Source organism: Sus scrofa, chromosome 2 (genome assembly GCF_054392235.1).
Source record: "Sus scrofa isolate SSC_HxYL_T2T_F1_AM1 chromosome 2, Sscrofa_HxYL_maternal_Yorkshire_Landrace_v2.0, whole genome shotgun sequence".
NCBI lineage: Eukaryota > Metazoa > Chordata > Mammalia > Artiodactyla > Suidae > Sus > Sus scrofa.
The window spans coordinates 151,323,276-151,339,111 of NC_139384.1; the positions used below are offsets into that span (position 1 = coordinate 151,323,276).

A 15,836-nucleotide genomic window follows, 5' to 3' on the forward strand; every position below is an offset into this window, starting at 1 on the left:
TTCTTCCAGGCTTTCCCTGGAAACATTTTTTTTTTTTTTCTTTTTCTTTTTAGGGCTATACCTATGGCATATGAAAGTTCGTGGGGAGTTCCCGTCGTGGCGCAGTGGTTAACGAATCCGACTAGGAACCATGAGGTTGCGGGTTCGGTCCCTGCCCTTGCTCAGTGGGTTAACGATCCGGCGTTGCCGTGAGCTGTGGTGTAGGTCGCAGACACGACTCGGATCCCGCGTTGCTGTGGCTCTGGTGTAGGCCGGTGGCTACAGCTCCGATTAGACCCCTAGCCCAGGAACTTCCATGTGCCGCGGGAGCGGCCCAAGAAATAGCAACAACAACAAAAGACAAAAAGACAAAAAAAAAAAAAAAAAAAAGAAAGTTCCTGGTCTAGGGTTTGAATCAGAGCTGCAGCTGCTGGCCTATGCCACAGCAGTGCCAAATCCAAGGCACATCTGCAACCTGTGCCAGCGCTAGCGGCAACACCGGATCCTTGTCCCACTGAGCGAGGCCATGGATCAAACCCACATCTTCATGGCTACTGTTCAGATTCTTAACCTGCTGAGCCACAATGGAAACTCCAAAGATGTTAATTTTGATTTTTCTTTTTTAAAAATTTTTATTTTTTTGGCTGGGCCCACAGCACACAGAAGTTCCCAGACCAGGGGTTGAACCTGGGCCACAGCAGTGACAACACTTGATCTTTAAACACTGGGCCACCAGGGAACTCCCATTTTTATTTATTTATTTATTTCCCTCTTTTTAGGGCCTCACCTGTGGCATATGGAAGCTTCCAGGCTAGGGGTCGAATTGGAGTTGCAGCTGCTGGCCTACGCCACAGCCACAGTAACACGGGATCTGAAGCGTGTCTGCGACCTACACCACAGCTCATGGCAATGCCTAATCCTTAACCTGCTGAGCATGGCCAGGGATCAAACCCACATCCTCACAGACACTATGTCAGGAAGACTTTTAAAGCAATTTTAGGTTCACAGCAAACTTCAGAGGGATGTAAAGAGATTTTCCATCTACATCCTGGCTCCACACAAGCACAGCCTCTGCCCACTACCAGCATCCCCCACCAGAGTAGCATGTGTGTTACAACTGACAAACCTACATCCCCAAAGTCCGCAATGAACTTTGCTCTTCATCCTTGGTGCTCTACATTTCTCGGGTTTGGATAAATACACCCGTCATGAGAGTGTAATAGAGAGTAGTTTCCCTGCCCTAAAAATCCTCCGCTCCCTCCATCTCTGCACCCCTCCCCACCGCAGCCCCTGGCAACCCCTGATCTGTTTACTGTCTCCATAGCTTTGTCTTCTCCAGAATGTCATATAGCTGGAATCATAGAGTATATATGTAGCCTTTTCAGACAGGCTTCTTTCGCTTAGTAATAAGGCATTTAAGCTTCCTCCATGTCATTTCATAGCTTGGTAGCACTTTTCTTAAGTGCTGAACAATATTCCACCGTCTGGACATTCCACAGTTTTGCAGGTTTTCATGTGGATGTAAGTTTTCAACTCCTTTGAATAAATGCCAGGGAGTGCAGCTGCTGGATCAGATGTAAACGTGTGTTCAGGTTTATAGGTCTAAGTCCCTGCCTGAGGTCTCCTGGAACCTACAACGTGGAGGCCCTCATTCCTAGAGCTTTCAGGAGAGCTTGGAGCCCAAAGGCAGGCATTGAGGTGGTGCTCTTCTTTGCTAGATCCACTAAATCCCCCTTGCTTCCGGGTCCCTTCCGATGAGAGCACATAGCATCATGACGGCTCTCTGGTTTGGGGTCTCTCAAGAGGTTAAGTTTATTGTTTTCGCCCTTCCGACACTGTCATATATAATTTGACTGAGTGTGTTAGCAGAGGCTCTGAATGAAGGGTAATGGCTTTTGGAGGGTTTTACATCAGGAGCCTGTCCTGGAGGATGACATGCCAAAGCCTGGGGTAATCAGGGGTGGCAAAGAAATGATGAGACGTGGTTTTTTTTTTTTTTTTTTTCCCCCCCTGTATTTTTAGGGCCCCACCCACAGCCTATGGAAGTTCCTAGGCTAGGGGTTGAATCGGAGCTGTACCGCTGGCCATGGCGGCAGCTTGTGGCACTGCCAGATCCTTAACCCACTGAGTGAGGCCAGGGATTGAACCTTCATCCTCATGGATACTAGGCAGGGTCTTAACCCACTGAGCCACAACAGGAACTCCCAGATGCGTTTCTTTTTTTGTATTTTTAAAATGATGTTTATTTTTTCCATTATAGTTGGTTTACAACGTTTTGTCAATTTTCTACTGCACAGCACGGTGACCCAGTCACACATACATGCATACATTCTTTTTCTCACATCATCATGCCCCATCATAAGTGACTAGACATAGTTCCCAGTGCCATGCAGCAGGGTCTCATTACTCATCCATTCCAAATGCAATAGTTTGCATCTATTAACCCCAGACTCCCTGTCCATCCCACTCCCTCCCCTTCCCCCTTGGCAACCAGAAGTATGTTCTCCATGTCCATGAGTTTATTTTTTTTCTATAGGTAGGTTCATTTGTGCTGTATATTAGATTCCAGATGTAAGTGATATCATATGGTATTTGTCTGTCTTTCACTTAGTGTGAGAGTCTCTGGTTCCACCCATGTTGCTGCAAATGGCATTATTTTGTTCTTTTTATGGCTGAGTAGTATTCCACTGTGTATATGTGCCACATCTTCTTAATCCAGTCATCTGTTGATTCCGTGTCTTGGCTGTTGTGAATAGTGCTGCAGTGAACATAGGGGTGCATGTATCTTTTTCAAGGCAAGTTTTGTCTGGATATATGCCCAGGAGTGGGATGGCTGGGTCATATGGTGGTTCTATAGTTAGTGTTCTGAGGTACCTCCATACTGTTCTCCATTGTGGTTGTACCAGTTTACATTCCCACCACCAGTGCAGGAGGGTTCCCTTTTCTCCACATTCTCTCCAGCATTTGTTATTTGTGGACTTATTAATGATGGCCATTCTGACTGGTGTGTGGTGGTACCTTGTAGTTTTGATTTGCATTTCTCTGATAATCAGTGATGTTGGGCATTTTTTCATGTGCTTGTTGGCCACCAGATGTGTTTTTTAAACAGATTCCATTGCCGTGTTTGTTCTGGTGCTTCACTCGTTGTGCCAGGTACTCTTTGGGTTTAAGGACATGGGCGTGTTTAATAGACACTGCTTCTCCGAGTTCTTATGTCTGGAAGAAAGCGCCTTTCCAGGCAGCAAGGCAATGGCCACCCACCGTCCTCACGGAGCCTGGGCAGCCCTGTCACTCAGGCTGTCTGCTGGTCTGAGAGCATTGCCTGCCCATTCGGGGTTGGCCCTACAGATAGATGGACCTCGTCCATTTGAATGGCTGTGTAGGCTGTAATTTATTACCCACTCTGCTCTTAGACATTTTGGTGGCTTCCACTTTGGTATTTTAGATGAGGTTGAAGCACACTCCTCCTCTGGGGTTCCTAGTACCCAGTGTCAAGCTGTTTGCTTTGGGGAAAGAGAGTTTTGTTGTGAGCCGCAACGGGAAGTCCGAGGAAAAGTAGTCTGGATGCATCCTGCAGATGCAGTTCTGTGACTGGTGGGAGCCACTTACCAGCTGAACAGGGTTCAAGGGTCTCTTCAAATGTCACAGCAGACCCACCTGCATCCCTTGAGTGGGTTACCGAGTATTTTTGCCTCAGATGGGCTCCCTCCGCGCCTTGCAGAAGAGGCCTCAGCTTGCTGTCCAGGACTGACTGCTGTTCAAGAGCCATCCTGGCATCTGGGTAGCTTCTCTGAGTCCCGTTGGCATCTGCCAGAGGGAGGGGCAGGGGACTGGGAGATGCAGGCCTTACAGTGAACCTTTTCTTCTGATGTAGACTTTGGGATAAAATCGGTGAGATATTTAAGAGAAAGGGAAGTTAGTAAGGGTGCCGTCACCTGAATTTCTGCCAGGCGTACAGAACAACTGTGCCTTGAAGACGGGCACCTCTGTCTCTCTCTCTTAAATCTGGAATGAAGATTGTTATTCTTGGAGGTTAAAATATAGGTCGAGTGTCTGTGGGACAGTTAGCCCCCAGTTAACCGGTCACTTCAGTGAAATGACACACGTCAAGTTCCTGGCACGGCAGCCGGCGCAGAGTGAGCACTCTGAGTGATAGATGCCACCTTCCACTTGTCCCCTTCCAGCCTCCTCCCTCATTCGGCATTTTGGTTTGTTCCTCAGAGAATCACATCTTGGAAGACGTGAACAAGTGCGTCATCGCTCTCCAGGAGAAAGACGTGGATGGTCTGGACCGCACAGCCGGTGCCATTCGCGGCCGGGCCGCCCGCGTCATTCACGTAGTCACCTCGGAGATGGACAACTATGAGCCAGGGGTCTACACAGAGAAGGTGCTGGAAGCCACCAAGCTGCTCTCCAACACAGGTGCGGGGTCTCCCTCCTGTACCCCTGCTCCCGACACACAGTGCCCAGCGGCCAGGCCCCCTGCCAGGCCAGGCCCCGGGACCGGCGAGTCGGAGCCCAGGACTCAGCTCGGGCTCGGGATGAGATTCTGAACTCGCGAGTGTAAGGTGACCGTCTGAGTTACATTTCCTCTTAGTGAACCCACTAACTGAAGGAGGGGGCAGGCCAGCGAGGCCTCCAGTTCACCCCGGTGTAAGTTCTCTGCCATTGAGATCCTGCACTCACAGAATCTAGCAGAGGCAAGATGACTTGAGTGTGTGCAAAAGGCGGCGTTTACTGTCCGGGCTCCGTAAATCCTTCGTGCGCAGGTGGAAGCGGGGCTCCTCACCACGCCCCGCCTCGCTCTGGCGACTGAGGGCTTTCGGGGGGCTCTAGAATGACGGCGTCTGCGGGGCCGGCAGACCCGCCACGCTCTCTTCTTCTCTGCAGTCATGCCACGTTTTACCGAGCAAGTAGAAGCGGCCGTGGAAGCCCTCAGCTCGGACCCGGCCCAGCCCATGGATGAGAACGAGTTTATCGACGCCTCGCGCCTGGTGTACGATGGCATCCGCGACATCAGGAAAGCGGTGCTGATGATCAGGGTGAGTGGCTGCGTGGCGGGTGTCCTCACAGCTTCCTCTCGTCTGCCGGACTCGAGCGGTGCATCATTCTGGAGCTCGGCAGATGCGGTGGCAGTGTATTAAAACCATGAATCTGAAAGCTGTTAGGAGGAGATATGTTTAATTACCTTGTCTCAAATGACTCTTTGTGGCAAGTTAGCGTCCAACCTTGGGCTGAGAAGGGATGCCAGTTAAGAGTTGGCCTTGATAATTTACTTGAGGGCAAACACTCACCACACATATGAGGCCTCTGAGTTGGAGGGAAATTAAGAGAAAATCAAGTCTCTTCAGCTCATGCAGAGAAGGGAATGTTTCCTTGACGTGGGTCGAAGGTGTTCCTGGCATGAAACACCCCACTGTCCACAGGGGGTGGCGGGCAGCAAGTTAGACCCGCGGGGGTTGAGGGCAGGGCGGAGGGGCTGTGCTGGCCCCTGGCGATGCTCGCAGCTCGGGGCCTGGGGGGCGCCCTCTCACCAGAGCTGGACGGAACTGCGGCTGCCCTGGGACAGCAGCATTCTCACCGTCTGAGGGTAGGTCCAGGGCCTCCTCGGGGGCGGCATGAACAAAGGGGTTTGGAGAAGCCACCGGTGCCTCTGTCGTCATTCCCAGCCTGCTGGGCTGGGACTCGCCGCTGCCCTTCTGTTGCACTTGGTCCCTCTCGTATTTTTGAGCGAGCGTGTTGCTCTGGCAGCTGAGGGCCAGGCCTGTGCAGAGCTCTCGCGGGTCACCTGGATGTGCCCCAGGCCCGGGCCAGCTGCGTTCGCCGCAGAGCCGGCAGCCGGAGTGCGGCGCCACTTGCTCCTCCGTGCTGCCCATCTGGTCCGGCGGGGCCAGATCCCCTCATCCCTTCGTGGGTTTGCTCTTCACCCCTCCCGTGGCGGGCAGGGTTTCTGCCCTGCTGCTCACCCCCGCTCTGGAAACTCCCAGGCCCGACCGCCCTCCTTTTGGGGTTAGGACCAAAGAGACAGGCCCAGGACTGCCTGGTTGGCCGCAGGCTGTTGCGGCAGGTCCAGGGCACCCGGACGGGCTGGCGGGGGGAGCCTTGAGGTTTCCCCATCTCTGCTGCTGCGAGGCCGGCCGGGCAGGGGGTGAGAGGTTAGATCCAGGGGCCAGTTCTCAGTGGAGGAGTGGCAAGTGCCAGTGGGAGGAAGACACAGCGCTGTCTCCCCGAGTTCTTTGCAGGCTGTAGACACGGAGAGAACAGAGGCAACAGGAATGGCCACGAGGAGGTGTTGGCTGCCTGAAGTTAGCGCCTTTGGGGGCTCAGAGCTGGCCCCGCGCACACCCCAGGAGGCCCGCGCAGCCCCGGGCCCCATTCTGGGGAAGCGGGTCGGCTTGTGGGGAGCCTCACCCTGTGACTCTGAGTGGTTCGCAGCTCGCTGAGGCTCGGCTGCTGGTGTCGATGGTTTAGCGGAGGTGGCCTGGCATGTGGAAGCTGTTTCTTGCGTCCTCAGTGCTGTGCCGGAGCATGAGGACCGCAGCGGCCCCGGCCAGCCTGGCGAGATAGAAGCTGGGAGGGCCCGGAGCAAGGACAAGGCTGGTCGGCAGCATCCCAGGTCAGGTCTCCCTCGCTGTCCTGCTTAATTCAGGAATCCTCCTTCCAGCCCCAGCGCTCTCAGTGTCCCCAGGTCCGGGCCTGACCTCAACCTCCCCTGTCTGGTCTTGGCTGGTCCTTGTCACCGCCGGTACTTCATCCTCCCCGTGTCTGTCAGGATGCCCCCCGGTCACCTCCCTCCCTCCCTCCCTCCGGCACTGTGCATCCCGCATCCTCGGCGTCATCCCAGTGTGCAGTGGGTTGGCCCTCCCCACTTGCACCCCTCCCTCTGCCCCTCAAGTCCTGCCTCAGGCCTTTTCAGCTCGCAGGCTGTGGTTCGTCCGTGGTCTCTCCTCTGACCCCTTACTTCCTCTTACTTGCCGTGCAAAATGCAGCCCTAATGGGGCCTGGCGCACACAAGTGCAGCTATCTTGAGCGGGGCCGCCGCACCCGGCATTGCCAGGGGGCCCTGGGTGCCCAGGGCAGCGGCCTGCTGGCACTTGCCCACCTGTGCCCCAGCCTCCCTGGCCAGCTGTGGGGCCCTCTCACTAGGGCTGCTGAGCAGTGTGCACGTCTGCTCCTGCCACGCCTGTGCCCATGTCCCCTGCCTCCTCCCCTCACCGTGGATGTCCCCGTGCTGGCAGCGGCCATCCTCAGCCCATTTCCTCCAGCCCCTTCCTCCGGGGCGCGCGCACACACACACACACACACACACACACACGCCACCGTTTCTGCGACTGTGAGAAACCTGGCCACCCTCCTGCTGTCTCTTTGCCAGGACCCCTTGTCACTTGTCGTCTCAGCATCTGACTGTGCTCGTTCCCTTGGTGCATAAAGGCGGGAGAGACCAGCAAGCGGTCGACTCTGCTGTGCCCCTGGTTCACCTGCCACCCTGCCCGCCCACCCCACCCCGCTTCACGCATCAGACCAAGCTCCTGTCTCGCCACCCAGGCTGCTCACAGCACCTGCTGGCAGCTCTGTCTTCCACTTGCTCAGCCCCAACCTTGGCTTCACCTTTGATTCTGCTTTTTGCCTCATACCCTGAATCTCATCTCTCTGCAAGTCTTACTGGGTCTACCTCACCGTCAATAGAGACTCGAGACACTATTCCTGCCCTGCTCCAGGCCGCCGGCATCTCTCCCTGGCTTCATGCAGTTGCTTCTCAGCCAGGCTCCACATCCGCAGCCCTGGGTCGGGCAGTCTCCCCCGCCGCCAAGCACCCAGAATGCTCAGTCCTCTCCGACGGCTGCCTGTCCCTTCGTCCTTACCCCGGCCCTCCGTCCTTACCCTGGCCCACGAGGCCTGCCAGGAGCGGAGCCTGTCACCTCTGTCCCTCACCTCCCGCTATGCCTTCCTGGGATCCCAGGGCTCCAGCTGACCCTGCCACGCGAGGGCCGTGAACGGCCTTTGCTGTCGTCCACTTCCCCGGCAGACCCGGCTCCAGGCTTCGTGTGGGTGACCCCCTCCTGTGCTCCCACCTTCACCGTCTTCAAGTCTGGGGCCAGCGTCTCCATCTCACTCAACCTTTCCTGAGCACCCGTATAAAACGACGGTCTTCCTGCTGCTTGATCGCGCTGATCACTTGCCTTGATGTCTTGCAATTCCCCTTATTGCGTTGGTCATGTCTCCCATTGGAATACATGTGAGAGCAGGGGGTTTTGTCTGTTCTATTTTGTACCTCCACGGCCCAGAAGAGTGGCTGGCAGACACGTAATCAGTGAATGAAGAGGAGATGTTTGGTTTTCGTGGGTCTGTGACGGGCCGTCCAGAAAGGTGGGGAGGTGGAGCTTGTGTTAGGAGGCTCCCCTTGGAGCACTCAGAGGCTGAAGGTGTCGGGGACCCCGGATTAAAGTGGCCAAGGGCAGGAGTTCCCTGGTGGCCTAGTGCTTAAGGGTTCAGCACTGTCACAGCTGTAGTAGAGGTTCAATCCTTGGCCCAGGCTGTGGGTACAAAAAAAAAAAAAATTTAAATGGCCCATGGCAACACAACTCCAGGCTCTGGCATCCACACTGGTGCCTCGCAAGACCCCCACTGTCCTCCCCTTCAGTGAGGGAGGGACAAACCCAGCATACCCCTGGCGGTTTCAGAGCTTCCTCCCACGGCTTCTCGTTTGAGCCTCACAGCGAGGCCTGGGCTGGGCTTGGACTGGGTCCTGGTGCAGATGAGGGACTCGCCTCGCTGCCCTCCTGTCACAGGCCGGCCGGCTGGGCCAAGAGCCAGCCCCAGCTGTTCTGCCTGCTGCCCTGCGGCTGATAACTTCCAGAAGATGACATTATGTTTCAAGTCAGCAGCTAATCAGGAGCGGCTGGAGGATGCACAACATGCGAATTTTATTTCACAGTTAAAGCAGAGGTAGGGCCGGCCGTCAGTCCCCTTGGTGTTTCCTCGGGCCGTAGCCGCCAGGTTCGCTCTGGGCCTTAGATAAAGTCAGTGCGTGAAAATACATTGTCTATTTTTACCCCTCAAAGCAGCATTTGCTACCCTGTAAGAAGGCCCACTATTAGTTCATTTAGTTTTCTTTTTTATCGTAAAGTGGGAAAGTTAGAATAAGGGTCTGCTTAATGCTGTAGGAAACACTTGTGTTTTACTCCAGTAGCTTTTCCACCCAGGACGCGTCTCACCTTTGTCTTAAGGTGCAGGCCTTGGCGAAGTCCATTTCGAACCGCAAAGCTTTGTCAAGCAGAGTCTGGATGCCCTGGCAGCACTTGCAGCCCTCACTGCGGTAAAGGACCCCTGGGTCCTTTGGGAAGCGGCGGCCTGGTGCCGTTGCTGCTGCTCGTTGAAGGGGCCGCCTGGCTCGTGGTCAGTGAGGCAGGCTCTCAGACGAACACTGAGCCGTTTTAACGTGATGTTCCTCCGCCGTGATATCCTGCAGGAAATCCTGGCTCTCCGTCTGTTGGGCCCTGGGGCTGTGGACCCAGAGGCTCGGGGCGGCTGGAGGCCCAGGCTTGTGCTTCACTGTGTTTTCTGTCTGGTGGCAGACCCCTGAGGAGCTGGACGACTCGGACTTCGAGACGGAAGACTTCGATGTCCGCAGCAGGACCAGTGTCCAGACAGAGGACGACCAGCTGATCGCCGGCCAGAGTGCCCGGGTGAGGCCCCGCTTCGCCTCGGCCTGCAGACCTTCCCACTCCTCTCGCGTCTGGCCTTTTTTTTTCTAGGAAACTCACTGTCGAGAACATAGTTCTTGTCCTCTGCGGTTAACCTGGGGGTTCCTCCGAAATGTTTCCCCAGCTGGAAGCAGGGCAGGAGCATATGGGCCTCCTCGCGGTGCCCTGGGCTTTGGTGTACGAGGGGCCCTGGGTCCCGAAAGCCCCGGGATCTGGTCAATGCAGCGTTTGTTAAAAAAGTCGAAAAAAGGTGGCTCTCTTTGCCTATCTCAGTGATACCACGGGCATGAACTATTTAATTATTCATGGGTGAAAAACAACACAGTAGCGCATTCACGAAATCCAGCGCCACTGCGTTCACTTAAGTCATTATGTCTTCAATCGGTTGCATTTATGTTTTTGGGAGGATGCCAAGAAATATTTCTAAGGAGTCTTTTTTCACCCTTTAGAAATCATTCTGGAAAAGCGGTACCTCCCTGCCTTAAGCCCCCACCCCGCCCCGGCCCTGAGCATTCGGGAAGCGGACTGGAGAGGGAGGAACACAGGGCCTGAGGCTGGGGCTGGGGCTGGGGCTGCGCAGCCGGCCTCCGGGTGCTGCTGCCATGAGCTCTAGGTGGCCTCTCACGTCCCTAAAATGCTCCCTCGGCAGCAGCTTCTCTTGTGCCCACTTTCCTTCTGTAAAGTGTACGTTCCAAAACTACTTCCAGGTCACCTTGAAAAGCTGGAGGTGGACTGGGCCACAGGAAGGGCCCTTCAGGGCCTGCCAGGGACACGAGTCCTCGTCTTCTCCCCACGACAGGAGGCAGGGTGACACTTCTAAAGCATTAAGCAAAGCAGGTTGTGTCCCTGTGCAGGTTGATGGTGAGGCTCGGCCTGGGCCTTCTGCCCTCATCCCTGTCTTGATCCACGCTACAGCTCGGTCTTCAAAGGGGGTCGGCAATTCAGGCTGCTCTAAACTTCTGCACAAAATGAGAAGAAATGGCCCTTTGAGCAAAATGAAAGCTATTACAGCATTATCCTACCTGTGTCATAGATCGCTTGGTGGAAATATTCTTGCCTAATGCACTGTGGGAACTTCATCTTCTCTTTATGTAAGAGCTTTCTGTGCTTCTGATTTTAGGCGATCATGGCTCAGCTTCCCCAGGAGCAAAAAGCGAAGATCGCGGAACAGGTGGCCAGCTTCCAGGAAGAAAAGAGCAAGCTGGACGCCGAAGTGTCCAAGTGGGACGACAGCGGTAACGACATCATCGTGCTGGCCAAGCAGATGTGCATGATCATGATGGAGATGACGGACTTCACCCGGTGAGCCCAGCAGCCCAGCCCCCCCTTCCCCCCCCCCCCACGGGGCGGGGGCTTCGGGTGCTACAGCCCTCCTTGTCCGCTTGCTCCAGAGGTAAAGGACCGCTCAAAAACACATCCGACGTGATCAGCGCCGCCAAGAAGATTGCCGAGGCAGGATCCCGGATGGATAAGCTCGGCCGTACCATCGCAGACCACGTGAGTGACGGGCTGGCCCGTGGGCCTCCGGGTTCATCCTGGGGCTCAGGCAGCCCAGTGGGGGTAACAGTGTTTTCTCATGAAGCACTGCTCCTAACCTGCCACCCAGCTCGGTTCTGTATCAGCGTCGTTGTAAGGATTTCTCAATTCCTCTTCCTCCTCCGACTCGTCTTATAAGGCAGGCCCAGTTTGCGTTAAAGCTCATCTGGAGCAGGTGCCTGGGCCCCGCAGTCCTTGGTGGACACGACTGCTCAGACCACCCTCTGCTGGTGTTTATGGCTCTCATTTGGCTTCAGGAGACACTCTGGGCAGGTCCTAATAATACACTGAAACCAGGTGTAGGAGAGCCTCTGTGGCTTTGTGTCACGTAAAAATCAGGAGCCCTTTTGGCTGGTGCTTTGGAAGGCTGATGTGCCCACCTGGGGACAGATGTCTCCGTGCTCAGCCACCCAGCCTTGGCCCCTTCATTCTTCAGAGCAGCATGTTCCTCTGTCCTGGAGAGGCCACCGTACATTCCCCTCATGCTTCCAATGTGGTCAGAGACGCTGTGGCTCAGCTCAGCTTGCAGTACAGCGGGTCCTCCACTGCCCTCTTTGTTCTAATAATCCAGTACTGAGCCCCCGCTTCCCCTGGCCACACGGAGTCACGGGGCACCCCCCTCCTCGCCCCATCTCCACTCGGGGGCCAGCGCCGTCTTTCTGCGCAATCATTGAATGAGCTGTGGCGCTGCCCTGCTCAGAATCAAGTCCTCGCTCTCCCGCAGGGGCTGCAGGCTTAATTGAACCACTCTCGCCCTCCCTGCTCCCCAGCCTCCCAGGAGGGGGTGCACCCCTCCTTCTGTGGGGGGCCCTCCTAAGCTGGCCCTGAGCTCTGGTAGCAAGACAGCGCTTTCCCGGGACGGGGCAGGCCCTCCCGGCCCCCACGTGCTGTGTGCTCTGAGCCACTCACATTCTCTGTCGTGGCCTGAAGTGACTCTCGTGTCATTAGGTGGCTACAGTGGGGGTCATTGAGGAGCTGCGGGGACGGTCTCAGGCAGCCCCAGGGCGCTGCCTTTTCTCCAGAAGCAGCCTTGCTGAGGGTAGCCCCGGCAGTCACGGCCCTGGGTCCTGGGGTGACTCCTGGCTCTGGCCCTCTGTTCCAGCCAGGAGCACGCGGGGCCTCTGAGAAATAGCCGGCGGGGTGGGGGTGGGGGTGGGGGGGCCGGGGGCCTGGTGCTGAGCCCGCTCTCCCGCAGTGCCCGGACTCGGCCTGTAAGCAGGACCTGCTGGCCTACCTGCAGCGCATCGCCCTCTACTGCCACCAGCTCAACATCTGCAGCAAAGTCAAGGCCGAGGTGCAGAACCTGGGCGGGGAGCTGGTCGTCTCCGGGGTAAGTTCCATCTGGGAAGAGTCATGCGTGGGCCCTGCCGGCGAGTTTCCTCTCGGTCCTCGGAGGCCAAGGGCTGCTCCGGGCCGCTCCCTGCAGAACCGCAGCTCTGCTGAGCGCGGCCTGTGCGGGCCGCTCCCTGGGAGAAAGTGCTTGTAGCTTCCTCACTTTTCTTCCCTCCGAGAGAAATGGAACCCTTTGAGAAATTGCCGAGGTCACGCAGATAGGTTTCCTCGAACCTTCCCCATCCTCCAGGTGTGCCGGTAGCGTCTCCTCCTGGGTCTGTCTACCGCGTCACAGGTCTGGACCCCTTGTCACCTTGGGCAGGAGAAACGCCTCCCTCCACTGATTCCCTGTGGCTTCTGCTAAGGACCCCACGGCGTTGCCTTTCACACGTACTCAGCACGTGTGCACCTGCTACAACTGAGATGCCCCGTCCCTGGGGAGCAGTAAGGCAGAGGCTCTGAGCGGGGACACCCCCGGGCCCTGACCGTGGGCTTTCTGTCGCGAGGCAGGGCTGTTGCCGGTGCTTGCGGTTCCAGTGCTGCCGCCGCCACCCCCGCGCCTGCAGCAGAGCCCGCGCCCCCAGGGAATCATGCGGTTGAGGGGGCAGTGAGCTAACGGTCCGCGAGCTTTTCTCAGGCCTCCCCCCGCTCGCCAGCCGCAGCACAGGCACCTGCGGGCGTCGGGTCCCAGCAGCAGCGGGGGGCGCTGCGGCCGGGCCCCGGGCCGCCCGCGCTCACGGCTCCTCCCTGCTGTGCCCTCTAGGTGGACAGCGCCATGTCCCTGATCCAGGCCGCCAAGAACCTGATGAACGCCGTGGTGCAGACGGTGAAGGCCTCCTACGTGGCCTCCACCAAGTACCAGAAGTCCCAGGGCATGGCCTCCCTCAACCTCCCCGCCGTGTCCTGGAAGATGAAGGCGCCCGAGAAGAAGCCCTTGGTGAAGAGAGAGAAGCAGGACGAGACCCAGACCAAGATTAAGAGGGCCTCGCAGAAGAAGCACGTGAACCCCGTGCAGGCCCTCAGCGAGTTCAAAGCCATGGACAGCATCTGAGGCCGGCGGCTGCGGGCGGCCCCCTGCTCTGGGCGTCCCGGGGACGCAGGCAGGCGGCTGAATGTTAGGGACAGGGACAGTCTTGTGTTTAAGTTGATCAGAAGTCCTTTTAGAATTGAGGAGCACGTATCCAGCTCTGTCTTTTTTACAAGCTTCCGTCAAAGTTCTTAACCAAAGAGACTCCCACACTCACCTGTTGGTAACACTGTTGACCAAGTCGACGCGCCCGTCCGTCGTCCTGGCGGCGGCAGCATCAGGCGTTGATCGCAGGGGCCTGGCTTCAGGGAGGGGCCTTCGCTGCTTCGGGCAGGGTGGCTGGTGGTACGTGACCAGAGGCGACCCAGAGCAAGCGGCCTGGGCGTCTTAGAAGGCGGCCCTGGAAAATGAACATTCCCAGAAAGGTCTTTAGAGGGACAGACCCCACGAAACTCAGTAGGACATAGCTGTATCGGGAAGAACGGTGATGACGCGAAGACGTGGTTACAGCCCCTGTGTGCGCTCGCTGCAGGTCACGACTAACGTTGCTCTTTTCAGGCTAGACCGTTGCGATGCCATGATCAGAACACGCTTTCCCCCCCTTCTTCAGCTTCCAGTGCAAATTCCTCCTTGGGCTCACTTCTAATAATTGCAGAGTTTCTTGCCTTGGGCTTGCGGCAGAGGCCTGGCAAACGCGTGTTTGCTTGGGCAGTAACATAGACTCGGCTTCTTTGTGATCACCGTAGCGATTGCTCTAGCTATAGGGTATAATTCGACTGCCTTATTTAAATTTTATGAATTTGTTTTTTACACTAACTTTTCCCAATAAAGTCCACTATGAAACCAGATCTAAAGGGACAGAGTCCTTTTCTTTGCCTTCTAGTAGAATCGAGTTTTACATTCAGCATCTGTGCATTTGCTCACAGCACCGGGGGTGAGGGGCCCTCCGGCCGCCCCTCTTTCCCCGGCCTTGTTGCCGGGCGAGGAGCCTCTGCCCGTAGCTCCAGGCAGAGCAGCTGAGGGCTGCTTGGCCTTAGAGCTTCCGCGCCAGCCCAGCAGGGAGGGCTGTGCTCACTGCAGGAATTCACACGTCCGTGTCCTTGTCCTCCCGGTGCAGGTCGCAGCCTCAGAGGCATCACTGACGTCTCTCTGGATGTCACCCCCTCCTCCGAATCATCCCTATCAGCTGCCAACCGCAGCAGGATAATGGCTGAGAAATGCGAAACCGCCACAACCCACGTCCCTTTCTAGCCAACATCCCACCTGAAGCAGAGCTCCCCTCGGAGCTCCTGGAGGCTGTGGCTCCTCTGCTCCACGTCCCCCTGCCCTTCGGTCAGCTCTCTGCCCGGCCGTGGGCTCCCGTCCACACTGCGCGCTGGGCTCGCCTCCGTCCCGCTGTCCTCACTGCACCAGGGTCCGGGAGACACGCCCGCCTCCTGAGCGCTCCCGCCCAGCACCCCGAGCCCCCGCTCCGGTGTCCCGCCGCCCTCCCCGGGCGCTCCTTCCCCTCTTCCCGGGCGAGCTGCCCCAGGACCCGGTCCCTGGGCCTCTTATCTGGTTCTGCTCCCTCCTGGGTCCGAGTCAGCATCCGAGGGCCGGCTTCGCCAGAACTGCCCTTGGCTAAATGCCTGCCTCCTGCCTGCCACCTGGGTGATGTCCCACGATCTCAAACGGGAGCTGCACGGGGTCTTCCTTTAAAACGAAGCCCGGGTCCACCTCCTCCCCGGCTCCGGCTGCCATCATGTGGTCGAAGCCCCGCGTCCCTCTCTCGGTTCCTATCACCGTGTAACCAGCTGTGCTAAAGCTTAGCAGCTGCGATAACAAACGCCACCTCACCCATGCCGAAGCCCAGGGATCCCAGAGCTGCCGAGTGGGAGGTTCTGCCTCAGGGCCTCCCAGGCTGGGTCGCTGAAGGCTTGAGGAGCTGGAGAGCCGCTTCCGGGCTCCTCCACGCGGCCGCTGGTAGCAGGCCTGGGATTGGGCCTCTTCCCGAGGAGCCGCTCGGCGGGCCGCTGGCTCCCCGCGGAGTGCCTGGGCCAGGAGAACAGCAACCAGATGGAAGCTAGGTTTTTAAAAACCTCCTCTTGAAAGTGCTCTGCCGTCCATCCTCTCGGTGTTCTGTTGGTGACGGGGGCCGACAAGGGTCCGCGGTGGCAGAGGACACCGCCCTTGGCAGGAGGCGGCTCCCACGGTCATTCGTACGTGGACCATTGCAGGAACCTCCCTGCTGCCAGACGTCTGTGCTCATCCTGTTCCTC

The 15,836-nt window shown here is 57.1% G+C and overlaps 1 protein-coding gene across 4 annotated transcripts in view; it reads left to right on the forward strand.

Annotated features, from left to right (window-relative positions):
* Nucleotides 1–14,426, forward strand: part of CTNNA1 (catenin alpha 1) — a 187,718-nt gene extending 173,292 nt beyond the window's left edge. For all 4 annotated transcript variants that reach the window (XM_003123988.7, XM_085014742.1, XM_085014741.1 and 1 more), the window contains 7 exons: nucleotides 4,201–4,401; nucleotides 4,870–5,021; nucleotides 9,555–9,665; nucleotides 10,804–10,985; nucleotides 11,075–11,180; nucleotides 12,415–12,549; nucleotides 13,315–14,426. In XM_003123988.7, the coding sequence (XP_003124036.3) occupies nucleotides 4,201–4,401; nucleotides 4,870–5,021; nucleotides 9,555–9,665; nucleotides 10,804–10,985; nucleotides 11,075–11,180; nucleotides 12,415–12,549; nucleotides 13,315–13,602 (1,175 nt within the window). In that variant the 3' untranslated portion in view covers nucleotides 13,603–14,426. The remainder of the gene's footprint in view (nucleotides 1–4,200; nucleotides 4,402–4,869; nucleotides 5,022–9,554; nucleotides 9,666–10,803; nucleotides 10,986–11,074; nucleotides 11,181–12,414; nucleotides 12,550–13,314) is intronic.
* The last annotated feature ends 1,410 nt before the right edge of the window (nucleotides 14,427–15,836 follow it).